Raw genomic sequence first — 25,952 nt, forward strand, 5'->3', positions numbered from 1 at the left:
GTGATGGTAGGGCCAATAAAAATCTCTCCAAACTGGTTCATGGAGGGACGAGGCAAGCTCTGACAGTCTCCTCAGAGATAGGAGATAAATATCTGTGTCAGCCTCAGCCGTGGTCTGTGCCTGGGAACGTCAAGCGCTGCTCTCTGCACAGGGCTGATGAAATCCTTGCAGCTCGGTAACTGCTGGCAGAGAAGCAGAAAAATATGAGAAGGGAGGGGGAGGAACGTGCGAAAGCGGGTGCTGAGCTTTTCCCCCACGTAGGTCCCGGCCTCCAGCAGGCCCTCCCATCTGCGCACCCTGCCAGCCCTTTGGCTCCGGGCAGGGTTTCTGTGGTCTTTCTGAGCATGCACGGCCGCCAGCGCATGTGCATCCGAGGCAAAGGCCGCAGACGCCAACAGGGCCCCGGCTGCGTTTGTAGGGTCAGGGCTGGGGACGGAGGGCTCCGGGTGCGATGGAGCAGCTCGGGAAGATGCGGGGGCCGTTGGCTCGGCTGGACGCCATCCTCCGACACCTCTCCCCGCGGCTGGGAGCAGCCCCTGCTCCTGTATCCTTTCTGATGTGGCACCGGGGTTGTGGGGAGCGGGATGTCGGCCCCGTTGGGGTCGGGGCTCTGCTTCCCCCCCCCCCACACCCCCTCTGAGCTTCGCCCATCGCTCCCCGCGCCCTACGCGCTTGTGTGTGGGGGGGTTTGCCCTACCAGGACCCCCTCCCCTGTGTCCTGGTTATGGGGTGGTGACGTGCAGGGGGGCCGTGCCCCGTGCAGCCCCTCGGCCAGTGGGGTCGCGCCAGGGCAGCGCTTCCCCCCCGGCAGCCCCGACTCTGGTGTTTTGGGGTCAGCAGCTGTCCCACCACAAAATCCTCTTGCTGCCTGGTGCTTTCTCCCTGAGCTTCAGCCCTGCAACCCATGGGGGGGGGGGGGGGGACACACACACCTGCATCTGATGAGCCCTCTCTGGGAGCCCCTCTGGCACATCACCCCCAGCATTGAGCAGCGGGGGGTTACCTGCAGCAAATTTTCCTCCTAGAGATTCCTGGGTTTGCGGGAGAGAAACTAACTCTGCAAGGCTTAGCAATTGCACAGCAAGTCTCCGACTTTGTTGAGAGGTACGGACTTGACTGGTAGACCAGCAGCAGGGAAAACATCAAGGTTTGGCTTGTGAGTGGGAAATGAGGTGGAAATGTTGGAGGCTGCCAGCTTTATGATAGATCAGAGAAAGGAAATCAGGGCAGAAAGGAATTTTCACGTTGGTCTGTCCCACGTTTCCAAGAGTTTAATGAAGACTGCTTGCTGATAGTATTTTTAAAGCTGCTGCCATAAATCTTGATTTAAAAAAAAAAAAAAAAAAGTATTAAATGCTGCTGATTCTTGATGAAAGCTGAATGCTGACAAGTTACCTTTGAATTATAATAAATTGGTGAAGAGGATGTGATCAAACAGAATGTAGGAGTCTTCAAATATATTAAAAATATGAAGATAGATGGATAGTAGTTGGCTCAGACTGCCATAAGACAAAAGTGCAAGTAGAAACACAAAATTGGAAATAAATGCTAGGAAAACCACCCTGCTTGTAAAGAGAGAGTAAGGGGTGGCACTGCACAAGCTGTTTTGTTTTTAAATCCAGCTACAGTGGTCCTGATGCAAAGAGCTTTGGACAAAAATATGACTAAGCTGAGCTGAAGCAAGAGAGGCATGTGGGCAAAGTAAATGACAGAAACTAATAAGAATAGATTTATTCAATATGTTAGTGAATTGGTTTTGTTTTGATCGCTGGCTTTGGTGATTTGGGTAGGACAGTCACTTTTCCTCCCAGAAAATGCCTTTCCTTTTACAAAAGGAGAAATATCTTAATAGCAATACCAGTCATCACCAGAGACACAAAACGTGAAAACTGCCCCAAGCCCGCGGGGTCTCTGCACTGCCCTGCTGGGGTGCAGACGTGTGCACCCGCCTCTCTCTGCCTGGTGAGCCCCGCAGCAGGGGTGAGCTGCCTTCTGCCAGCTCACCCAGGCTCCGGCCTTCCCAGCCTGGAAAAGAGAGCATCCTGTTCTTATTTAAAATTAAATCTGTGTAATAGAGAGCTTAATGCCATCTTGTACATACCCAGTTTCCTCCTGCAGTTGCTTTTACGTATGTTAGAGATTGGTGTGTGTTGGTTGTATTGGTACATTGGCAGATGAGTTATTTCTGCATAACAGTGGAAGAACTCTGCCTTCAGCAAGTCCTCTTGTGTGGCCTCGGGAAGGAGAGGATGCAGTGGAAGCTGAAATGCAGAGTTTTCTTTGGAGCTTGGTGTAGGAGCCAGAGGGGAGTGCTGCACTGGTGCCACCAGCACTTACCTCCTTGCAGGAATGCAGCTGAGAAAAAGCCACCTTCACAAGTGTCTGTGGAAGACCTCCATTCCTACAGCTGTGAATTCAGCTCAGGTGCGCTTGGTTTGGGACACTGGGAAAAAAAAAAAAAAAAAAAAAAGAACCAAAACAACAGCATACCAGCTGGAGAAGTAAAGATTTCCTCAAAATGCAGACAAACAGGGAAGATTCAGAAAGCAACTGCACCTCTTGACTGATTTAGGTGTTCAGCTTCTTCAGGTCAAACCTTGATGCTGCAGGCAGGGTGGTGGCTCTCAGGTCAGGACAGGCTCACCACATGTCTGTGAGATGATTTCGAAGAGAACTACGCAAGTTTATGGTGCTTGTTTTAGGTACAGAGGATTTTTGCACCATTCCTTGAGACTCTGCAGGGAGATGCTTTAGAAAAGCTTCTGGGGATCTTGAACCTTGCTGTGCCTGTGCTTTGGTCTCTCCAAAAGTGTTTAGCTGCTTCTGTGATTGGTCCCAGTTATTACATTGCCTGCTCGGCTGGCTAACTTGTCTGTGAATACATTATTCCCAAAAGGAGGTGTGTGAGGGGAAGAGAAATGTTTAAATACTCCATGTCTTCACCCAAATGAGCTGCTGGGGGCAGCAGCTCCTTCCCAGCGTGTGTGCCTCTTGTTTTCAGTTGTCCAGGCAACCCAAACTTGTCCTTTGAGCATTGCAAGGTGGCAAGAGCAGAACCAGAGAGAGGAAGAAACGTTGCAAAGCCTGAGAGGAAGGTATTCAACTGGAGTCCAGTTCTTGGTGACTGGTCTGCTGTCCCCCCGTACTGTTCTGGGAGGTGGAGATGTGCTGAGGAGGGCACCACAGCTGGGGTTCAAACTGTCTGTGTCTCCATCAGCTGTCTGTGGACGTTTAGGAGCCTGAATGTCCAGCACTTCCATTTTCACTGAAATAGGACCTGAAATGTGGTGTATGGAACAGCAGTGCCCTCAGCTGGGGAATCCCTTGCTCCAAGACCTGCTGTGTTGTTTTTCACCTGGTGTCCCCATGTCCTCCTCCTTCCCTGTCTCCTCCATCCAGTTCTCAACACCATTTCCTTACTCTGTCACATCATTTTTGCTACACATTTTTGAATGTGTCATGTTTTTTCTCCCACCACATGTGATTCTTGACCAGATAAGGTTTAAGCTTCCTGGTATAGGGACCATAGATACAACTGTTATGATGAGACCTATTTCTTATTTCAGAAGTCTACATGTTTCTGTGGCATATTTAAAAGAGAGGTGAGCACTAGAGGAAATTCTTTGGTTTACATAAAACCCGGAAGCACAGGAATCTCCAAACATGCATGTGCAGACCCAGAGATCTGCTCTTTTTTTGTCCTTGCCCTTGGGTGACACTTCAATACCATGCACAAGGCTCTTGTGAGGCTTCATTAGCAAGAAGGGTTTGATTGCTTTGTTGATGAGAATGCCTCTCTCTGCATAGGAGAACACAACTGTGTTTATTTAAACCTTTTGAAATTAATTGAGGTGGAGGACAAGCCCATAGCTCTCCTCCCTCTGTGTTCTCCTTATCAAGTTTGGGAGGGACCTAATCTCTGCAGTAACTGGCAAGGTGAGGGTTTGCACCACCCCATGGGAATGTGAAGTCCCAAGTTCCGCCCATGTGAGTTCTGGCTCTGAATTTGGTGTGCTGATGTTAGGAGGGGAGAGGTGGAGAAGCACCTCCAGGAGGCAACAGGTTTTGGGTGGGGCCGGCTGCTCTCTGGAGCGTAGGGAGGGAAATGTGGCAAGTAAACATCTCCACTGAGCATCTTATTGAGTGTCTTGATGTTCTGGGAGATGAATCGAGGCCTGTGGACTACTCTGGTCTCTCTCGTGGACAAGGCTGTACTATGCTGTTATGTTATAATTCTCTGCCAGACGTGCTACTCCAAAGGTGGGAAAGACTTTTTTAGAAGCAAAATAAACAAGAACATGAATTTGATGTCCAGCACAGCACTTACCTTTAAGAAGATCTGCATTGTAGGATTTGGGGCACGTGTATAGACGTTCTTTACTCTATTGTGCTTGAGTGTATATTCCTTAATTTCCATTCCAGACAAGTATTCCTACTTCAGCCCAAGTTAGTGGTGTTCCTCAACCAGCGAGGTTTCGGTAAGCTGTATCTTTCTTTGTAGAGAGAAAAAGAAAATAAGCTGCAGAACTCAATTCTTTTTTCCACCCTGGCACATGTGTTGATCACTAGACATTGTGTAGTCTTTAGTTTTGCAAGGGTATGTTCTTTGTTTAACTGTAGTTTAATAAAAAAGCTTAACCATGCATCTTGAAAATGTCTGAGCGCATGATCTGACTGCAGAGACTGTTCCCATGTGCTTCAGTATCTCTGTTGAGAGTAAAGCTGCTGAGGACCAATACCAGCTTGGGGAGAGCATGCGGGGGATCCTCTGAATTCTGTCACAGTAGTAGTGTGTGGCTGTGGACAGAGTTGCTGCACAGCCACGGACACACCATGCCTGCTCTTCTGGGGCATGAGAAACACTGTACGACTGCAGAGCTGAGGTGGACGTGCAAGTGGGGGGGGGTTTCTCCCCAGTTCTCCCCAGCAGCCACCGGTCCCTCGCATGTCACCGTCCTCCTGCCAGGTCTTGCTGATGCTGCTCCCATTGCTGTGCCTGGCCCTACAAACATGTTTCTCCTCTGTGTCTCAGCTGTACCCTGGACAACAACGTCCTCACCACAGAGCAAAGGCAGTTCTACGAAGACAACGGGTATCTGCTCATTAAGAAGCTCGTTTCTGACGAAGACATTGAGCGCTTCAGGTACGGGGCACTTGCCTAAGGTGCTGGGGGATCCTGTCTGCAGCAGCATCCCGGGGGAGCTCTGGGAATCTCGACTCTCCCAGCACAGATGTTCCCTCTGCTTTGCAGGAAGGAGTTCATGAGAATCTGTAAAAAAGAGGTGAAACTACCGGGAGCTATGATTATGAAAAATGAGTCCCTGAGATCCCAGTATGGACAGTCTGAAAAAGCAGTTAATAAAATCCAGGACTTCCAGGAAGATGAAGAGTTGTTCAGATATTGTACTCTGCCAGAGGTAAAATTAAAAAACAAAACAAAACAAAACAAAAGTCAGGGGGAGGGGACGATGGTGGAAGAGCCTAGGTGAGTGTATCTATATGACTGTCTTTTATGCAGGCAAAGCATCTGCTCTCGGGGCATGTCCAGCTTTGTAGCTAATATTCATTTTGTGAGTGACAGACAGCCGTAGCTTTGTGGAAGTATGACCCTCCCCATCTTTTCAACCCCACCTGCCAGCCTGCTGCACCATCTTCCAGTTTGGCCTCCTGCTGCCATGCCCCGTAGTGTGCCGTGACAGATCCTGCCTCCTGTCCTGCACCCCTCCATCCCAACCCACTCCTCCTCCTAAACCCTAGCCCTCAGCCAAACATCCAGGTCCCAGTGCTTCCTCAGCAATCTTCCCTCCTGTCTTTCATGTTTCTAATATTTTTTTTTCTATTGTTTTCTTCCGCATAGGTCCTCAGATACGTTGAGTGCTTCACAGGGCCAAACATCATGGCAATGCACACCATGCTGATAAATAAACTTCCAGATTCTGGTAAGGAAAGCTTGGATAAGAGGAAAATAGATAAATTGTTGTATGTATGCTGTCTATCGGGCCATAATTGAACTTAGTATTTTAGAAAAGCTGTTTGAAAAAAATTAGACAAATTAAAACCAAATAACTGAAAATTTACGAGGCCACTTTGATAATAGTTTGTTTTCTTTTTACCTTGGCTTAATGAGATAAAATTTCCTGTCTTTCAATGTTTAGTGGATGTTTGTTTGCTAAAGATGGTGGTTGTCTTGGCTCCACCACTCACATGTTCAAAGTGGGCAAGTGAGCTCCCTATTCAGCCAGCTGCACTTGTATAAAGGCCCCGAGTTTAAAATATGACATGCCTTTTAAGCTCAACTTTTCAAATGTGTTGAAAGTAAGTGTTTCTGTGGACCTCGGTGAAAGGCAATAAATACAGAGATCATCCTTCGCTTGGAGTTTACACGCTCCTGACCTCACTGACAGTTGTTTCATGCTCAGTGCTTTGATATGAAGATACTTGAATAGATGCCAAAAGAAGGAATTTGAAGCCTGGCTTTGGGTCCTGCTGCTGGAAATTGAGATCATAATTTATACAGGGTGATGGGCAGGGAGAGAGGAAGAGAACAGGACTAACCATATTACAGTTTTTCAAATTAGCTTCAACTCTGTATAAGATGTTTTGATTTAGCAAATTTGAGACCTGAGCTATGTTTCTTATTCCCAGGTGTGCAGCTTCTGCGCAGATATGGAGTACATTGAGTTATTAAAATACTGAGTTTGTTCAAGTTGTGTCCACTTATCATCTTAAATAGTACACAGAAAGTTACGTCATTTTGGTTTGGAAATTCAACAGGAGACCATACATTTTTAAAGTAAAAACAAAACAATAAAGGTCAAGAAATGGAAAGCTGATCCATATTTGAAAGGTCTCCATTCAATATCTTTGAGGAGTACTTTAGGAGAGGTGCAGATCTCAGGAGAGTTTTTGAGGCTGTCCGAAGTCTAAATAATATGTCAAATGAGGCAAGTGGAAACATATCTGTTTGAGGAGCAAACTCAATGGCAAAATAAGTATATAAATAATATGCAAAAGGCTGTTTTGGTGTGGATGATATGTTTCCATTTCCATAGTGGGAAAAGAAGCAACAATCAAAACTTCAAAAATATTTATTTTTGTTTAGACTTCATGGAAAAAAGCCTCTAGGGTGAAGGCTTTTTGTGAAGTGCTGGGTAGGTTGTCTGGGGAGGCTGCAGTCCATAAACTGAGATAGATTTTTTTTTTTTTAAGAAAAAAGAAGGCTAAATAAACATGTGTTGGGTGCAGCACAGACAGGGTTGATTCTGCTTGCAACATAGCGATAGGTCAAGTGACTACAGATAGCACAGCCGTTTGAAAGTCTTTGTGTTGGGAAAGGTTTGTGCAACACCATGCTGGTTAAAGCTCACAAAACTGGAAAGCAGTCAGAGTGAATGGTGAAAACTTGGCAGGGGGTGGTTGGTGGTGAAGGCCAGCAAAAGGAGTTCTCTGAGGGATTGCACATCCAGGCAGCCTCCTGGCATTTATCACGTCCCCCATGCCATTGCTGTCCCAAGAGCCACTGCTGCACTCTTGGTCCATCTTGGGGTGGGGTGTAAGCTCACCCACTTGGCTTCCAAGGCCGTGGTGGGCTGGAGCAGACACTGAGTACACCAAGTCTCTCCGGTGGCAAGCAGCAGCTCCTTAGGACGTGTTTCAACAAGTGCGATGGTTTAACGGGAAGGAAAAGGCTGTGTCACGTTTGACGAGGTTGAAGGTTTTGAACCTGTGTTGCAGATAAGCAGACTTTTCTCCACCCCATGCATCAGGACTTGCACTATTTCCCCTTCCGGCCTGCGGACCGCATCGTGTGCTCCTGGACCGCCATGGAGAGGGCCGACCAGGACAACGGCTGCCTGGTCGTGCAGCCAGGGACACACAAGGAGCCCCTGAAGCCTCACGGCTACCCAAAGTGGGAGGTAGAGTGGCACCGGGGGTGGGTTGGGAAGGCTGTGCATGAAGGGACCACATTTTGGCTGGGGAGAGCTCACCGTGGAGCGATGATGCACAGGCCAAAGCTGAGGTTTTCAGTGGTGGTTCATCTGTTTAGGCAAGCAGACTTGTTGCTTCAGGAGAGAGTTGCTTGGTTGGCCTCACTCCACTGGGTAGATTTGCCTCTGTTCCCACCTTCACCTAGAAATTGCCCAGCACAATGTGGCATAATGGCATAAACATATGCAACCATTTTTCACTGCCCCTGCCGAGTGTGAGGACTCTTTCTCCTGTGAATTTCTTCCTGTCTGGTGGGCGTGTGTACTGTCCTGAAGAGGAAGAATTGGATAGTAAACAACTGGATGCAATTAAATACCAAGCGGTATCTTCCTCTTAAGAAGGGATGTTTCCCGATCTGGCCTGGTGTTGGTGATGGTTTTACTGGGAGCTGGACCTCAGCAGTGGCATCATGCCACACTTGAGGGATTGCACGGTGCTCTTCTCTGTTCTCTCCAGTTGAGAAATGTTAATTGTCCAGTTTCAGAAAACAGAAAAAGTATTATTTTGCTGTACCTCAGGCTTGAAGTAGGAAGACTTGTAGGCAAGTGGGCAGGCTCTTAGTTAGGCATACTGAATTCACTGCCCAGAGGAAAGCAGATCAGTAGCTGCCCCTGCTGTCCTTCACACTGAGACTCGGCACATGCTCTGATTTTAACTAGGTGACTTCAACTCAGCATTTTTTCCTAGGGTAAAGTCAACAAACTTTTCCATGGGTTGCTTCATGAGGATGAGAAGAGACCCAGGGTTCACCTTGTCATGGAGAAGGGAGACACGGTGTTCTTCCATCCCCTGCTCATCCATGGCTCTGGGATAAACAAGACATCAGGTTTCCGAAAGGTAGGAAACCATCTCTTGATATAGATTTTGATATCTTTGATTTTTTAAAACTGATTAAACTACCCCACTCCTTTCCAAGCTCATGAATACGTGGATGAATATTTTAATGAGTTTTTAGCTTCCTAATATACTTTTATACTCTCTTTTTGATTGTTTTATTTTTAAACATCTCTGTCTTTTGGGAGAAGAGCATGCTGTGGGGCTGCTTGAGAAAACAGAGCAGGAGTAGAGATTAGATGTTGAATCTGTGCTTGAAGTCGGGCTAGCTGTATTTGCTTTTCTAATAGTTCCCTTTCAGCTGTTCCAAGTATCAGGAGCTTCTCTAACTTTCTTCCGCCTGCCTTCTTGGTTTCTCATCTCTGAATAGCAGGAGCCTCCATCATCCAAGAGATAACAGTTAACATGATCCATTTTTCTATTGAAGATTTGATTATGCATCAGCTATTTGTTTTGCATCATGATTATTTAACTGAAACAGGCAAAAGTGCCCTCCTTTGGAGGCCTGATCCATTCTGCGAAGAGGATTCATCCAGGCACATAAGAGAACTGTAGCCTCTAGTGTAGCCATGAGTAGCAATGTAGATATTTCCCCCCATGCACCGCAACACAGGCTACTCTATTTTTATTTTGCCTGCATTGACTACTGTATAGCCTGTTCTTTCAGCCTCAGTAGCAGTTTGCTGGTGTGGAATTCCTTCCTCCTGCAATTCTGAAAGCAGAGAGGACATCGGGTACTGAGAGTCTCATATACTGGCTCTTTCCTGGCTAGTGAAGCAATAGTCCTGTTTAGTATCCCGCAGAAACACAAGGGCTTCCTCACATTGTGTCATATCCCAACGTCTGTCTGCCTTTGGGGTAAATCTGTGAGTATCCTGGAGCCCTCTGGGCCAGGTTATGGTCCAGCACCATTTGAAATCTGGCATGATCTCGCTCACAGCTGGCATAGCTCATGTAATGAGAGAACAGCTTTATCCAGCGGGGCATTTCTATTTATTTCCTCTAGACTCTGCTTAAGCAAGAACTGATTACAAAATAATTGGGTTGATGTGACTGACTGGGTAGAGAAAATAAGAACCCTTTATTGAACACACGGGTCTGCTCCAACCCTGACTTTCCCGATTCCCACTCTAGTTGCTGATATTCTGAGATCAAGTAGTACAGTTCATGCTGGGGTAGCATTTAGGAGGAAAGAGAAAGAAGAGCATATCATCAAGCAAGAGTATTTCTCCAAGGAGACAATCTCAGGATAGCAAGAGTGCTCAGAAAGGAGCAAGGAATTTGCTGACATGACCTGTGAGTGGTAGGGTGTCCACGATCCGGGGTGCACAAGATTTTTTTATTCTAGCAATCATTTGTAATCAATGTGGTAGTGAGTGATGCCCAATTTCCTCACACAGAGTATAAGCTGTCACTTCGCCAGCTCAGAGTGCTACTACATTGATGTCAAGAACACGACCCAAGAGCACCTAGAGACAGAATTGGTAGAAATGGCTCACAAGAAATACAACTTGACTTCTGTGGAACTCAGGGTAAGACTTGGCTATATGTTCTTTGTAACAGCCCAGGTCAGCTGCCTTTCCTAAGTCTCTCTCCTGTGACAGATTTCTGCTTTTTTCTATACCCAGTTTTGCAGATCAAGCTGTGCCAAGCAGAGGTGCTTCGCAGAATAAAAGACCCGATATTCAGAGGATGACCAACAGGCTTTTTGGGGGCCTTTTAGCTCATAAGTTTGCTTCTTGCTATGCTGGAGAAATAGCCTTGCTCTCTGGGCAGCCCCTTCACATCCTCTGAGCTCCAGAAGTCCCTCCTCTAGCTCTGCTTGTCAAAACGGGTTTTGTGAGCACACCTTGATCTCTTCCAGTGCCGGCTGAGTTGGTGCAGATTAGATCAGCACTTCATTATGTGACTGTGACTGATGTTGTAGCATAAGTGAGGAGGAGCCACAGACTCTGCTGTCGTGTTGGCTCAGCTCTGAGGTTGACTCACATGGACTTCTTCCACCGTTCAAGGGGGTCTAGACTTCGCCCCACTGGGTAGCAGTGGGGAGGGCTAACGTGGCAAGGCAGGAAAAGGGTAAAAATCCATGTAAGTTTTGCCCTTCACTGCATCTCTTGGTTCATGGTTTGTTGTGGGGAGTGTGTCTGAACCAGAGCTCTTTACAGTTATATTTGGACTGCGTAATGTAAATAGGAAGACGTGGTTATCTCTTGCCCTGAATTTGCAAGTATAGGAAGGTGCAGTAAATTCCATAATAACTGCCTGACCACAGTTCTTACAGTTTCCCCTCCTAATGACAGGTGGATTTTCCTTTTAAAACAAGTAGACACATCTGACTGCAATAATAGATTGATTTTTTTTTTTTTTTTTGGTTAAATATAATGCTACATCAATTGTTTAGACTTGAGGCTACAGCAAGTATGTCAGCAGTGACATATATCTACCTCAAAAAAAAAAAAAAAAAAAGGTTGGGGGAGTTATGGACTCTTGCTGAATAACTGAAACCATTGTGTAAGATAGAAAGCAAATTTAAATTCCTCAGGGATTCAGCCACTGAAAGAAAAATAAATATTGTAACTGGGATGGAAATGTTCTGAATTTCTTAATCTGTAGCAGTTCCCAAACATGTGCACAGCCAGTGTCAAGACAGTAGAGTCTAGATGTAACAGGCAGCAATTTTCTTTTAAAATGTACATATTTTACAGGTATTACAATATCTAGGGCATTCTGGAGGAGAGGCCTTTCTTTTTCACCTTTGAAGGTTTTGTTTTTGTTGTGTTTTTTCCAACAGTATGTGTGAGTGTGGTGGGGTGTCCAGCTGTGTTTTGCCAGACTGATCTTACATGTTGTCTGTAAAGTTACAGCTTGCTTGACTTTTGATTCCTGGAGTTATTTAGGTACACAGTGAGATTGGAACTGATGGGTAGTCAGGCTCTATTCTCCTGAGTGGAAATGAGGTTGTGCCCATACAAGCCTCAGATGAGTCTGTGTTTTCATGGCGCTTTAAGCTTTCTTTAACCATTTGGAGTTGGAGCTTTCTCCCAAAGGCATGCCCAACTCTTATATTTCACCTTCTGAAGACTAATTATAAAGACTAAATAATCCTCACACAGGGAAACTGAGGTCGGAGCTTGCCCACGACTTACCTCCATGAAGCAAACAGTGACGGTCTTCTCTGCTTTACAATCTGCAGCATTGCCTGCTCAGCACCAGGTTGCTGGCCAAGGGCTTGCATTTGTATCCATTATTTCCTGCTGGTTTCTGCTGCAGAAGGAATATCACTTGCTCATAGGCAGCACTATGCAAGGTGTAGTCAGCTGGTGAGCTTTTTTGATCATGCAGAAGCGTACAAGGGAGGCATTGTGTGCACAAGCAGGTGAGGGTGAATTCTGTAAGGGTAATATTCTCTCTGCTGCTCATGTTTCCCCTTCTGCCACCTTCCAGAACTGAACCATGGGCAGCTCGCCATCTGTGTAACACCTGCAAACAACCTGTCTCCTGGGGGTGGAGTCTGCACCTCTCCTTAATCTGGGTTGTATTTTTGTTCTTGATAATTTAGGATTTGAAACGATATTCCATAAGTGGTTTGGTATGTTTTTATGGGTAGGTAGCTAAGCTGAGAATGCCGTATCTATTTCCATCTCTGTAATCTGGAATCCTAGTCACAGTTTTTGCTGGCCCTTACAGCTTTTCCTTTGTCTCATTTTTGTTTTGAAGGATATTTGGAACTTCCGAGCACGCCTCGTGCAAGGGGAAAGAATTAACCTGTAGAAAAACCTCTGAAGACCTGGATGGATGACATGTGCCTGAGAATGAGCTTCTCTGATCAGAGAGTGCAGACCTTGCCTTGGCAGGCAGAATTGTGTGTACTTTGTTGACCTGTGTATTGGTAACTTAGCCAAATGCTGCAGCACAAAATCATTTTATGCTAATACAAAATAATTGCACTGAGGTTGAACAGCTGATGTACGTTAAAGAAAACCTAACCTAGAAAACCAGAGATTTGCTGTGGTTATCTTAGACAGTTGAAGAATTAGGGTCTTGAAAGAGCACCTTGATTTTCTTGATGTTTTCATTCTTATCTTTCAGAAGTTTCTCACATGACATAACTTTGGAATGATGGTGTACTAACATAAGATTTTATACAAGGGTATATTTTTAAATGTTTCCAACTCCCTTTTCTATGCGAAAGAATAAAGTGAATCGGAGTTTCACGCAAGGCCTTGGTATGAGCTCACATGGGAAGTCATTAGTACAGCTGGTGAAGGTGGGGATGTCGGTACCAGCAAAATTAATGGTGTAAAGAACTGGATAAAGGGGGTGCAGCAACCACACACATAAGCAAAATGGGACTGATGGACTGGAACTTGATTGCTAGTAGAGTTCCTCAAACATGACCTGGTGTAGCACGATATCTTACCAAGCAGTGCTGGCACGAGTGAAATATGTGGCTGACAGGGTTAGGAACTACTGGGCCATCAAACTAGCCTCCCGTTGGCATTGCACAATCCATTTGAGGCTGTGTGAAATGGGGCAGTCCTCCTTTGAGTCTGGGAGGTCTGGAAAAAGATGCCTTTTGGTGCTGTCAGGTCAGGGGGGTGGTTGGATGCTCCTCAGGATGCACTGTTGGCAGGGTGGAGAGACATGCACCGAAATGATCTTGCTTTTCACACTATTTTTCCCTGCTTTCTGAGAGATTCTTTTGCTTTCAAAATCTATTTTTTTAAATACAGATTAAATCAGATCAAAACCATGTTCAAGGGCTGCATTGCATTGTTTCTGTTGCCCAGAAATTCTGGAGGTGGGTGCATTACTGAAGACTTCAGTGCAAAACAGCGATCCTCAGCTCTTTCCCACTCCCTGCTTCCACCCAAAGACAGTGCCATAACATCCCCAAAGGCTGCACTGATGGGATCTCATGGTTCCTTCTGTTACCTTGTGATATGGGAGGTCACTCAGGTGAGACAGCAGATCAGGAACAGTCTTAACTTACAAGGCTCAACACTGAACTGCCTAGACAAGCAGCTGCAAGTCAAAGCTGTTGCTGTCATTTCTTACAGGCCCATGTAATGCAGAGGAGGACTTTATGCTTCTCTTTCCTCCTGCAACATCTACGGGTTTTCTTGTTTGTTTCTATGCTTTTAAAATGAGGCAAGGTTTGAGCACAGTTATTGTGTTGGTCCTAAACCCCTGGTAGTGGGGTGAGGTGTCTGGGCTGTGGTTCCCATCTGGAGACAGACATATTCTCCGTATCCTCTAGTTTGACCACAACACCAAGAAGTCTGATGAGAAGGAAACTTTAAGACAGACCCCCAGGCCTGCTTAATGGGTAATTTCGTGTATCCTGGTTCCTGCATCTCTTCTCATGTCTGTATAATCCTGGCATTGATCCTGCTCTGGGGAAGATGTGCCAGGATGCCTCTCCAGACTTTGACCTTCTCAGCCTGGTCTTTGCTTACTGCATGGGCCCAAGTGAATGATTTCCAGAGCGTTGGAGGCTTCTCTGTTGACTTTGTTGAGCTCTGGCTCACAGCCTAGCTGGTACGCTCCTTTGGACTTTTGTGAGGACTTAGAGTATCCAGCCTGATTTACGACACAGGATTCGTGGAAAGACTTCACTGTCTGGCATTATTGGTGGAGCTGAGTCGACTGCAGAGGGAGCTGCGACCACAGAGAAGAGCTACAGGTGTCCGTCGGATTTCCAGAGCTTCCAGACTGTGAATTTCTCTCACTAAGGATGGAAGAGAGAAGGAAAGGAAGATCTTTAGCTTTGTTTTTAAAAATTTGCTCATGTCTGCCTACAGATTTAGGCTTAAATTTCTTCTTTCAGAAGAACAAGCCCATCAAAGACCTTGCAGATCATCTAAACTCAGCAGTAGTCCCACCAGATGAGAGATTCATGTCCTCACTCTTTCCTACAGCAGGTTGAGGATACTCCAGGGCCTGGGGAGAACTAAGCTTAGGCAAGCTCCACTCGACTTTATACAAGGCCAGGTCAGCTTCATCCTAACAATGCCAAGGAATCTGATCCCTGCCCCCTAAAATTATCTGGGCAGGGCCAGATCCAGCAATGTTTCTTGGCACCTTCTCAGCAAAGCTACATGTTCGTGGGTGCAGGACACTGTCCCTGGGAGAGTAAGGAGCTACAAGCACTTCCTCACAGGATATTTGAGCAAGGGCTGGAGTCCAAAGGATGTTTTATCAGGTCATGTAAATGTGACCTCCTGTGCGAGTGATCTACCTTGTAAGTGCTTTCTTTCTTCTGTTCCCACCAGAGTTCCAGCTAGCAGAGATTCTGCAATCACGGGTTTCCAAAACACACGCCCCACCAGTGGAAAGTCACAACTAGAAATTCATCCGCATCTCCAGCACTTGGCTTTCTGGGTGAAAAACCAAACGACAACCACGTATCTCTTAGGGTTTGGTTTCCTGGCGGTACAGTGCAGCTGCTCACGTCTGCATGCATGCGTGTCATTCGGGTGACTGCAGGGGGAGATGCGGCCACAGAAGAGCTGCAAGGTCTCATTAGCTTTCAGATCCGAAGTCCCTCTTCTTTGAACTAACCCTACTGCAGCAGGAAGGGGAGGAGGAAAAGAAAAGCCATAATTAACCAAGTCACCTGCTGCTCCAAGCTTTTTTTTTTTTTTTCCCAGGAGGAAACCTGCCCAGCGTGCCACGGCCCCACAAAGAAGTGCAAGAACCCAAGTGCTGACACTGCTCATGCCTCAATGATTTTTGCAATCCCAAAGTATCAAGCTATTTCCATCAGAAATGGGATCTTTTTTTTTTTTTTTTTTTTTTGCTATGCTGTGAAAAGATCGTGTGAAAAAGAGTAAGAGCCCTGCCAAGAGGACCATGTTCAACCCATTGTCTCCACCTTTTTTGGAGTCAAAAGAGACTGAAGGAAAGCTGACTCCAGTTTGTAATGTGGACATGCTGCATTCAATCTACTCCTGGTCCTTGGAGCAGGCGCCGTACCTTGACCCACAGTCTGTGAAGTTGGCTCAAGGAGAGGTGAAAGATGAAGGACAGCAAATTCCTGGAGGAAAACCCCCACCTTTCAGCAGTGTCTGCTTCACAGTGTAGAGCTTGAGGGAGGAGTGAGGATGAACTGACTGTCACAGCAGTAGCACAAACTAGTCTGAACTGACAGACTGGTCAGAGTGAACTGTGACGTGGTGGGGCTGACGTCCACTTTGCTGGAGTGATGAGGCTCTGTGGCACGGTGGCAACGGGGGACATGTGCAAAGATGTCAAAAATCATCTTCTGAACTGTGCTGCAGGTCTGCTATGGATCCATATTCAATCTCAGTATTTATCTCCTCTCAAATATCGCTCACAGGCAGATGAGAGTACAAAGGGCACTGCTAAGGACAGTATACATTGAACATACAATTTTTAAGCATGTACCAAGTTGAGAGGAATACAAGGCCTTTGCAACCTCTGTTTGCAGCTCCCTGTTTTTAAGCTAGCTTCACTTTTCCTTCTCTCCCTACTCCAGGATTTCCCCCCCTAGGGTTTTTCTTTCCCAGCAGGGCACTCTTAGAAGGTGGGAGCCATCATGCTGTTTGGCTTAGCAAACCACCCGTGCCAGCACAGATGTGGTGTGTGACCGAGCATGCAAGGTGATGGGTTTTGCACGCTTGTTGTCTATGTCCTCACAGCCATCATGGCAGCTGCTGGCAGCTGTGAATGAGCTGAATAGTGGAAAGGGAGCGTGTAGAAACATGCTTGAACTTTCCCCACCTACTTCCCAATCGCTGGTGTCAAGCCCTCCTGTTGCCAAACCTTCCCACTCCTTCGTTCCTGTGCCTAGCCCAGCCAGGCTGGTGAGACCCTCAGCTTCTTGAGGAGCTCCTGTGCATGAACAGGCACCAGCACATGCCAAGGGGAGGTGAAGAGGAGCAAACAGCATCCAGGGACTGTCATCTTGATGCTACCCATGCTCCACCCTGAGTGCTGTGCAGATCTTGTAAGTGCTGGACGGCGAGCTGGACTCTTGGTGACATCTCATTGTCAAAGCCAAACACAACTGCTCAGCTGGATGCCATCCTGCAGCACTTATCCCCACGTCTGGGTGCAGCCCCTGCTCCTGTAGCTTTTCTGATCTGGGGCTGGGGTGGAAAGGGAGGAGGTGGGTGAGTGGAAAGCAACTGTGGTCTCCACATCAGCTGTTTTGTGACCTGGATAGCACAAGGCCTGGTGTCTTCCACAGCCTGAAATGGGGCCTGAAGGATCCCAGAGATGTTTCTTGGATGTTTGATGTGAGAAAGCAAAGTGCTGCACTCTGTATTCCCAGCCTCCTCTCTCACCAACTGAAAGGTACTTGTGAATTCATCTGCAGCTCTGAACAGAGCCGGGAGGAAAAGCAGTGTTTGTACTTGGTGACCTGCCTCAAACTGCAAGCACACAAGGAAGCTTACTTGATGTGTCATTTGAGAGTATGACTTTCCCAGGTTGATGTCTTTCTTTTTCTTAGATGGCTGGGGTGAGGAGGTTGTATGGAGAAGTCTGAATTTCTGGACTGGTTTGCGAGTTTGGGTTGAACAAGTTTCTCCTGAAGAGAGTGGGAACCAGGAGGAGAGAGATGGATTTGGAAAACCAAAAATGGCTTGTTGAAACAAAGGTGTTTGTTGTTTTTTTGGTTTTTTGTTTTTTTTATTTTTTTATTTTACAATGTTCCCCAGCATCCTATGAACAACAGATGAAGTTTTTTGAATCTTGAACCTTGCTCTCTCAGCCTTTCCAAAAACATTTGCTTGCTTCTGAGTGTACCCAAGTATTATATTTCCCGTGCAGTTGTCTAACATGCCTGTGAATACGTTATTCCCAAAAGGAGGTGTGTGAGGGGAAATGTTTAAATACTCCATGTCTTCACCCAAATGAGCTGCTGGGGGCAGCAGCTCCTTCCCAGCCTGTGTGCCTCTTGTTTCAGTTGTCCAAGCAACCCAAACTTGTCCTTTGAGCATTGCAAGGTGGCAAGAGCAGAACCAGAGAGAGGAAGAAACGTTGCAAAGCCTGAGAGGAAGGTATTCAACTGGAGTCCAGTTCTTGGTGACTGGTCTTCTTGGTCTTCTGTCCCCCCCCCCCCCCCACCCCCGTACTGTTCTGGGAGGTGGAGATGTGCTGAGGAGGGCACCACAGCTGGGGTTCAAACTGTCTGTGTCTCCATTAACTCTGTGATGCCTGAAGAGAGGAGGAAAGACCTGCCTGGAATTTTTGAGGGTAGGAGCAGCGCCCTGAACATCTGGAGAGCCTGAGAGGCCGTGACTCTCATTCCCACCAAATCTGGGACCTGAAGTGTGGAGTGAAGCATTTACCCCCTGTTAAGCTTGCTGCAGCTGTGCCCTCCGTACGGGCATCCTTTGCTCAAGACCCACTGTGTTGTTTTTCACCCTGCTCTCACTGACTGCTTGCACCCTGCACGTGCCTCTTCCTCCTCACTCTCCCCTGAGCTTTTCCCTTCTTACATCTCCCTCCTCAGCTGCTCCTCTCGCCCCTTTTGCTTTCCTCTGACTCGCCTCTACCAGTTGCATTTGCGTGGACAGCCTGTGTCCACACTTATACCTCACCTGACTTCACCAGGTAAGGTTTAAACTTTCTGTGGGTGAAGCTTCAACACCATGTGCAAAGCTGTTGTGAAGGTTCATTAGTGAGGTGGGGTAACTGTCCTCTGGGTGACACTGCTCTCTCTGCATAGCAGAACACAGTCGTGTTTGTTTAAACTCATTAAAATGAATTGGAGGTTTCCTTTCTGTGTGCTTTCACTGTGAGGTGTTGGGAAGGGTGTCATTCCTCCGCAGTAATGTTTTCATGCTTTACTGTGCCTGAGTATAAATTCCTTAACTGATATGCCAGATAAGTGCTCCTGCGCCAGCAGCAGATTGTGCTGCTGCTCAGCCAAGGATGTTTCAGTAAGTTGTACCTCTGTTCCTACAAAAAATAAAAAAATCAAACACTGAATTTCAAAATTTCAATTCATACTTCATTTTACCTATTTCCCTCCAAGTGCTCTTGCTGTTTGCTATGGGGAGACTTTCTTGCTGATTCTCCCCTGGACGCCGGCTGGAGCCACCTGCCTCTCCCCAGCAGCCACCGGTCCCTCGCATGTCACCGTCCTCCTGCCAGGTCTTGCTGATGCTGCTCCCGTTGCTGTGCCCGGCCCTACAAACATGTTTCTCCTCTGTGTCTCAGCTGTACCCTGGACAACAACGTCCTCACCACAGAGCAAAGGCAGTTCTACGAAGACAACGGGTATCTGCTCATTAAGAAGCTCGTTTCTGACGAAGACATTGAGCGCTTCAGGTACGGGGCACTTGCCTAAGGTGCTGGGGGATCCTGTCTGCAGCAGCATCCCGGGGGAGCTCTGGGAAGCTGGAGGAAGCTGGACTTACCCAACATGGATGTGTGTGGTGTTGCTGGGTACCTTCCTCCGCAGCACTCGTGAGTAACCTGCGTGAACGTGGCTAAAACGTGCTCTGGCTTCTCCGGTTCCCTCTGCTTTGCAGGAAGGAGTTTTAAGGGTCTGTAACAAGGAGGTGAATCCACCAGGAGTTCTGATAATGAGGGACAAGATCCACAGACCCAACTTTGTTTGGTCTGAAAAAACAGTTAATACAGTGCATGATTTCTGGGAAGATGAAGAGTTTTTCAGATACTGTACTCTGCCAGAGGTAAAAAGCCAACAAGAAGATGGTGGTGAGAGCACCTAGTAGAGATTTGTGAACATAACTATGTTTTAATGCCAAGGTGACACAATGTCCAAGCAGGGCAGGCCAAACTAACCCTTCTGGAAGGTTATGTGACGCTCTGTTTTGTACAAGCCTACTTTAATACACGCTCCATCCAATATCAGATGGATTTGTACTTTGTGTTCATGTTGTGGTAGTTATCAGCAGCAGATTCCCATCACTTTTCATAAGATAAGAAAGTATATTAATGTATGTAATGTGCAGATACAGTTCCTCATGTATTGGTTTGTTCTGGATCCTGGAGCCCTACAAAAGTCAGGGTGTGTTTGAGAATCAGAGATGGACATATGAGATTTCATAAAGCTCTTGAGCGGTTGCCCTGGCTGTCATCCATCTTCAGCCATGCCTTGGCATATACTGCAGCAGAGGAAGCACTGCTGAGCATTGCACCTGCAGCAACATCTATAGGTGGTTTGTTTGTGCTTGCTTTTTATTTTGGGTAAAACTGCTGTTAATAGGTCCACCTTCATGAACAACCCAATCAGTGATTAATTTATGGTATAGATCTGTCTAGCTTATGTTTTACTTGCTATATATTACTGCAGCATAAAACACAAATATTTTTTCTGCTGCTTTTTCCTTTGTAGATCCTAAAATATATTGAATGCTTCACAGGGCCAAACATAATGGCCATGCAGATGATGCTGATAAATAAACTTCCAGATCCTGGTGAGCAGAGCTCCAGGGAGAGGGAAATGCAGAAGTTGTTAGTATGCCTGTGTCGCTGTGTATTTAACTGAAGCAGCACTTGCCCTTTTAGAAAAGTTGCTTGACTTCAATTGAATTAAAAGCAATTTGGAAAATGTATGAAGTTATTTTGGTAACAGTGTGTTTTAATTTAGCCCTGGCTTGGTGGGAGATGTTTCTTATCGTTTGGTTTGCTGTAGATGTTCGGGTTCATACGCTGGGAGGTACATGTGTGCCTCCTGAAATGCTGTTACATTTAACTGCAAGTTACATCTAAAATATTCTTTCCAACTAATTTATTGTGTTTCTGCAGTTTAAGTCTTTGCGCCATGTTAACTGTCCCTCAATTCTTTTTCTTTTTTTTTTTTTTTTAAAAAAGGCATTCAAATTTCAAAAAGGAACATGCAAGAATTAGACATCCAGCTGCATATCTAGCTGTCAGCACCTGCATGAAGCCCCACTGTTTAAGACACTGTTTTTTTTTTTTTCAGGCTTGGAATTTCACATGTGTTGAAAACAAGTGCTTCCTGGAGATTGGTAAAAGACAATAAATACAGAGAAGATCCTTTGCTTAGAGTTTATGTGCTATTTTCCAGACTAACAGTTCAGAAATATCAAATTTAGTCTGACTCCTGACCTTGCTGACAGCGGTTGCACGCTCAGCGCTTTGACAGGAAGAACACTTGAATAGGTGCCAAAGGAAGAATTTTGAATCCTGGCTTTGGCTTCTAGTGCTCATGGATCAAAGTCTTCATACAAGAGAAAGAGGGGGGGAAAAGGGGGTTTAATTAACTACATGACACTTTTTTCAAAGGTGATTTGACCCTTCATAAGCTTTTGCAGTTCAGCAAAGCTGAGACCCGAGCTGGTTCCTATTCTGAGGTGTCCAGCTTCTGCATGGGCAGAGTACATTGAGTTATTGAAACACTCAGTTGGTTCATGCCACTCCCAGCAAGCCCGCAGAGCAGCTATGGACCCAAGCACCATGTCTAGGCTCTTACTGGGACCACAGAGTGAGATTTAAACTCATTTGGCCTCGCAATTGAGGGCCAGCAAGGAGCATGCTTAGAGACAGTGCTTCACCTGCAACTTTGGAGCAGTTTCTTGGGACCCATTACCGCCATAGGTGATGTGGTGTTCCCCTGGACAGTTCTATGTCACATCTAAAGTGCATGAAGAGCCTTTTTAGCGCAGCCCCCTGCATTCCCTGGCTTTCAAGTAACCCGAGTGCTTGCCACCCCATGCATCAGGACTTGCACTATTTCCCCTTCTGCCTGGTCGTGCAGCCAGGGACACGCAAGGAGCCCCCGAAGCCTCACGGCTACCCAAAGTGGGAGGTAGAGTGGCACCAGGGGTGGGGGAGGGCGTGCATGAGGGAACCACATTTTGGGTGTGTGGGGGGTACACTCTACCACAGTCTGTGTCTGGGAAGCTGTCTGGTACCAACCGGTATTTGTTTGCACTGATCAATCATTTTTCACTATCCTTCCCAAGTCTGAAGATGCTTTCTCTTTCTCTGAATTCATTTTTTTTGCCAGGCAAGCATGTTAGTTTTCCTGTGGAAGAAAACTGGATGATAAACAATTGACCAGAATTTAATTTCAAGCAATATTTTTCTTCTAAGCAAGGCTGCTTCCTGACCTGGCCCAGTGCTGGTGACGGCTGGGCTTGGAGCAGGAGGCTGGACTTGACACCCCAGAGGTGGCATCAGGCAACACTTGTGGAGCTCCCTTGTGCTCTTCTCCGTTCTCTCCAGCAGAGAGAAATTTTTAATTGTTTGAATTCAACTTCAGAAAGCAGATGAAGAACATTTTAGTTGTGAGATGGGAATTTCTCATAGGGTTCTGCGGGTCAAAAGTGAAAGTGAGCAGAGAAGTCCCATCGTGTGTGTGTATGAGGTGCAACTGGAGAAGTTATCTGTGACATGTGCAAAGACGATCCAGAAAGCAGAGTGAACCGTTCTGGTTCCTTACGGTGAGTCCTTTATAGCTGATTAGCAAGGCTTGTAGGTGAACATGCAGACTCTACATCAGGTATATTAAATGTAATACCTTCAAGAAAGAAACCGAGATGCCTTTGCATCTCTTCTTCTACACTGAGAAACTGGCGGTGTTCTAATTTTACTGAATTATTGAAACTCTTTCTTGGTTTCTAGAGTCCATTGAACAAATTTTTCCATGCGATGCTGGATTATGTTTAGAAGCATCCCAGGGCTCACATTATGATGGAGAAGGGAGACATGGTGTTCTTCCATCCACTGCTTATTCAAAGCTCTGGAGCAAACAAGACATCAGGTTTCCAAAAGGTAGGAAACCACTTGTAGATACAGCTGTCAATATTTATTTAGCTGCTAAACACCATCAAAGAACTGATTACAAAATATGTGGGTTGATGCAACTGTCTGGGTGCGGAGTAAGAATCCTTATGAACACACAGATCTGTGCTGACCTGATTTCTCCGATTGCCACTCTGATTGCTGGTAATCTGAGATCAAGGAGGTGAAGTATTGCTTTAGGTTGTGCATGTCCATGATCTGGGATGCATGAGCTTTTTTTCCACCAGTCATTCATAATCCATGTGGTAGTGAGTGATGCCCAGTTTCCTCACACAGTATAAACTGTCGCCTCTCCCGCCTGGAGTGCTGCCACACTGATGTAAAGGCACCTGCAGAAAGAAGTGATTGAATTTAGACATCCAAAATATGAAGTGACTTCTGCTTCAGACCTTGCAGTAATCTTAAGTCATGATGTTATTTTGTAAATGGCAAGCATTTTTGGCCTTTTTGCTGATAAACTTCTTGCTGCCTGGCTGCCTGTGCTGGAGAAGAGCCCTTGCTCTCCAGGCAGCCCCTTCACGGCTCTGGAAAGCAGCGGAGGAACTCTGTAAGTTCCTCCTCCAGTTCTGCTCATCTCCGTTCCCACCTCTGACCTGACAGAAGTTTTTTTCCAAGCACCTCGGTATCTTCCAGTTCAAATCAGCCCACCTAGGGCAAACACATGCCAGCAGCTGTTCAGGTGACGATAACTGAATTTGAAAGAAAAGGAGAGCATAGTTTATACAGTACCCAACTGTGGTGTCTTCTATGTACACCACATCAACCCAATGAGCCTTTTGGCTTATTTCAAGGGTGGGTGTGTGTGTTGGGATTTGTAGCTTTTTGTTTCATCTAGTGTTGTCTGTACTTTTCCATTTGAAATTTTGAAAAGACTATTAATAATTAATGGGTACTTTTATGAATACATGGCCAAACAGATAAGCTTATGCCAGGAATAAACAGGAAACGCTATATCCAAAGGCAGTATGTTTTTTCGATTTTGATTTTTTTAATGCAGGGTGTTTGGAAGAAGCAAGCAAAAGTTGTGCAAGGAAGAATTAATCTTCAAAGTGGCCTCTGACCACCAGGATGGAAAATGTGTGCCTGAGCATCAGCTTCTGCATAGCCAGATTTATGCACTTCTCGCCCTCTGTGTAAGAAACTTACCCAAATACTGCCCTACAAAATCATTTGATGCCAATACAAAATAGTTGCATTGACGTTGAACAGCTGATGTACTTCAAAGAAAACCTGACCTACAAAAACAGATTTGCTGCAGTTATTTTAGGTAATCAAAGAATAATTATGATGGGAGATGTGCTTCACTTCTTGATTTTCTTCTAGTCTCTGTCTTGTTATTCTGTTGGGCTGATGCTCTATTAATGTGAGCTTGTTAATAACCTTAATAGAATTATAATAATTATTATAGTTAGATGAAAGTAATATTATTAATATAAGATTCTATGCATGATTATGCTTTTAAGGTTTCTAACATATTTTTTCCATGCAAAATAAACACTGTGAATTGGAGTTTCATGCGAGCTTCAGTATGCACTCACATGGGAAGCTATTAGTACAACAGATGAAGATGTGGATTTTACTTTTATTTTTTAAATAAAGATTAAATTAGAGCAAACCCATGTTTGGTGGCTGTGTTGTATTATTTCTATGGTTCAGAAATTCTGCCAATGGGTGTGTGGCTGAGTAACGAAAGTGAACCCTGGAAATGCGGGTGTTTGGTCTGAAAAATTGTCAGGGTGCTGTAGTCAAGTCACCCCAAAACCAACCAACAGCTGCCAGTGTCCTGCCAGTCCTGCAGGATGTTTGGGCACAGGGCAGGTGAGAGCAATCCCAGTGCTCCCACTGCTGAGCCCGCCCGGGGTGGTTTGCAGGACTGGGGAACAGTTAGGGAGAGCTGTTCTTTATTCCAGGAAATCCCGCTGCAGTTCAGCGGGATGTTCTGGGATGCTGGGGTGTAGTTTTGGTGTGTGGGGCTGGACACCTTCTCCTGAAGGCTTCCAGCCCAGTGGGAGTTTGGCTTTATCACCATTACTTTCTCCAAAAATCATCAGGACGTGTTAATGAGTTCCAGGAGCTGGTAGGTGCTTCCTTGGCACCATAGTTCAGTGCAATTATGAGTCATTTTGTTAACATTAAAGTCAATGTCTTTGTTGCGAGCTACAGCCATTTTTTTTTTTTTTCCTTTGAAGTCCTAGCAGACACTTCATGATTACTATAGCCATTTCTCACAGATATGGCAATGCCAAACCCATTTTGGAGCTAGCTGGTGGCAAACCACCCACCAGTACCTCTTCATCTCCCTGCTCCTTGTCTGTGCAAGTGGTGCGGGTACCCCAAAACCAGACCTGTCCCTTTCTTGGCTCTAAGTCTATGAAGACAGAACAGAAAAATACAATATAAGCAGCTGTGCTGGAGAGGAAGCCATGTGACACATTGATACAGCAGCAAGTCTGGCTGCCTGGGCTGTGAGCTGCCAGGCAGCCAACAAAAGGTGTAAGTGAACACCAGGGCAGGTAGGAAAGTCTGGAAGAAATCTAACAGCAAGGTGCAAACTTAATAATGAGAATAAACGTCTTGGAGAAGCCAGGTCCCCAGAGACACTAGGGATTTCCCCTCCCTCTGCATTTACCTGTCATTCTAAAAGTCAGGTTTTGAGTCTTCATCTAACAGATCACGGACAAAGGTTATTTTGCCATTTTTGTGTCACTGCTAGGCATTGAAATAGAAAAGAGCACTGGTTGTCCAGGCTGTTTTTTTGGCCAGCAGTGGAGGACCCCAGCTGCACCCTGAGTGAGGCTCTCCTGCATGGGCATCACAGGGCTGTTTTCAGGGTGAAACAGGCTCTGCAACATGGCTTTGAACGGGAAATGATTATAAAAGAAGAAAAGTTTTGTTTACACTCTTGTCCCACCTATACTTAATTTTGGGAGGGAAAAGCCAGGCACAAGGGGGTTGGGAAAAATAAAATTATGTGAAATGGCTGGGTGAGTCCAGTTTGCAAGTGGAGCTGCACATGATGGCCCGAGAAATGGCCACAGGGGCTCTGCCATGAAGAACTGACAGGCAAAAGGGAAGGACTGCAGTAGTATATTTATTATGAAAGAGTATTAAGTTTTCATTAAGTTCATTTTACTTGAGAGTTAATAAACCTAAACTGGTTAATGCAGAGGGAGAAAAGTGCAAAAGGTTTAATTTTTCCTCAAAGTGTTTGTAAAATCCAAGGAAATATAATTTGTAGCAGCAGGGTAAAATGCTCTAAATTAACATTTCAGCAGTAGGTGAGGGGTTGAGGAGAGACAGGATGCTTAACCCATCTAAAAAACAAGCCTGGTTTTGTAGGAGGTTTTTATGAGAGA

At 45.9% G+C, this 25,952-nt stretch overlaps 2 protein-coding genes across 2 annotated transcripts; both read left to right on the forward strand.

The window, feature by feature from the left end:
* The first annotated feature begins 330 nt into the window (after positions 1 to 330).
* On the forward strand, positions 331 to 13,042 carry PHYH (phytanoyl-CoA 2-hydroxylase). Its single transcript, XM_032985860.2, has 9 exons — positions 331 to 544; positions 4,423 to 4,478; positions 5,033 to 5,143; positions 5,252 to 5,417; positions 5,858 to 5,939; positions 7,735 to 7,916; positions 8,677 to 8,826; positions 10,224 to 10,355; positions 12,541 to 13,042. Exons 1-9 carry the CDS (start codon positions 452 to 454, stop codon positions 12,592 to 12,594), a joined length of 1,026 nt encoding a protein of 341 aa, XP_032841751.1. The 5' UTR covers positions 331 to 451; the 3' UTR covers positions 12,595 to 13,042.
* A 5,934-nt stretch (positions 13,043 to 18,976) lies between these two features.
* On the forward strand, positions 18,977 to 23,904 carry LOC116959932 (phytanoyl-CoA dioxygenase, peroxisomal-like; the record flags this gene model as incomplete). The annotated part of the gene is made up of 5 exons (XM_032985857.2): positions 18,977 to 19,135; positions 19,332 to 19,534; positions 21,481 to 21,598; positions 22,462 to 22,566; positions 23,594 to 23,904. Coding segments are annotated over 5 exons (648 nt in total), but the record flags the coding sequence as incomplete, so codon positions are not given.
* Positions 23,905 to 25,952: the final 2,048 nt, after the last annotated feature.

Source organism: Tyto alba, unplaced genomic scaffold (genome assembly GCF_018691265.1).
Source record: "Tyto alba isolate M040663 unplaced genomic scaffold, T.alba_DEE_v4.0 Super-Scaffold_2, whole genome shotgun sequence".
Lineage (NCBI taxonomy): Eukaryota > Metazoa > Chordata > Aves > Strigiformes > Tytonidae > Tyto > Tyto alba.

Bases quoted from the DNA above. Each gene is read 5' to 3' on its own strand.
- PHYH (XM_032985860.2), top strand. From the start codon at position 452: ATGGAGCAGCTCGGGAAGATGCGGGGGCCGTTGGCTCGGCTGGACGCC. The intron at 545-4,422 runs GTATCCTTTCTG...TTTCCATTCCAG, and splicing joins TGGGAGCAGCCCCTGCTCCT to ACAAGTATTCCTACTTCAGC. The intron at 10,356-12,540 runs GTAAGACTTGGC...TTTGTTTTGAAG, and splicing joins TGACTTCTGTGGAACTCAGG to GATATTTGGAACTTCCGAGC.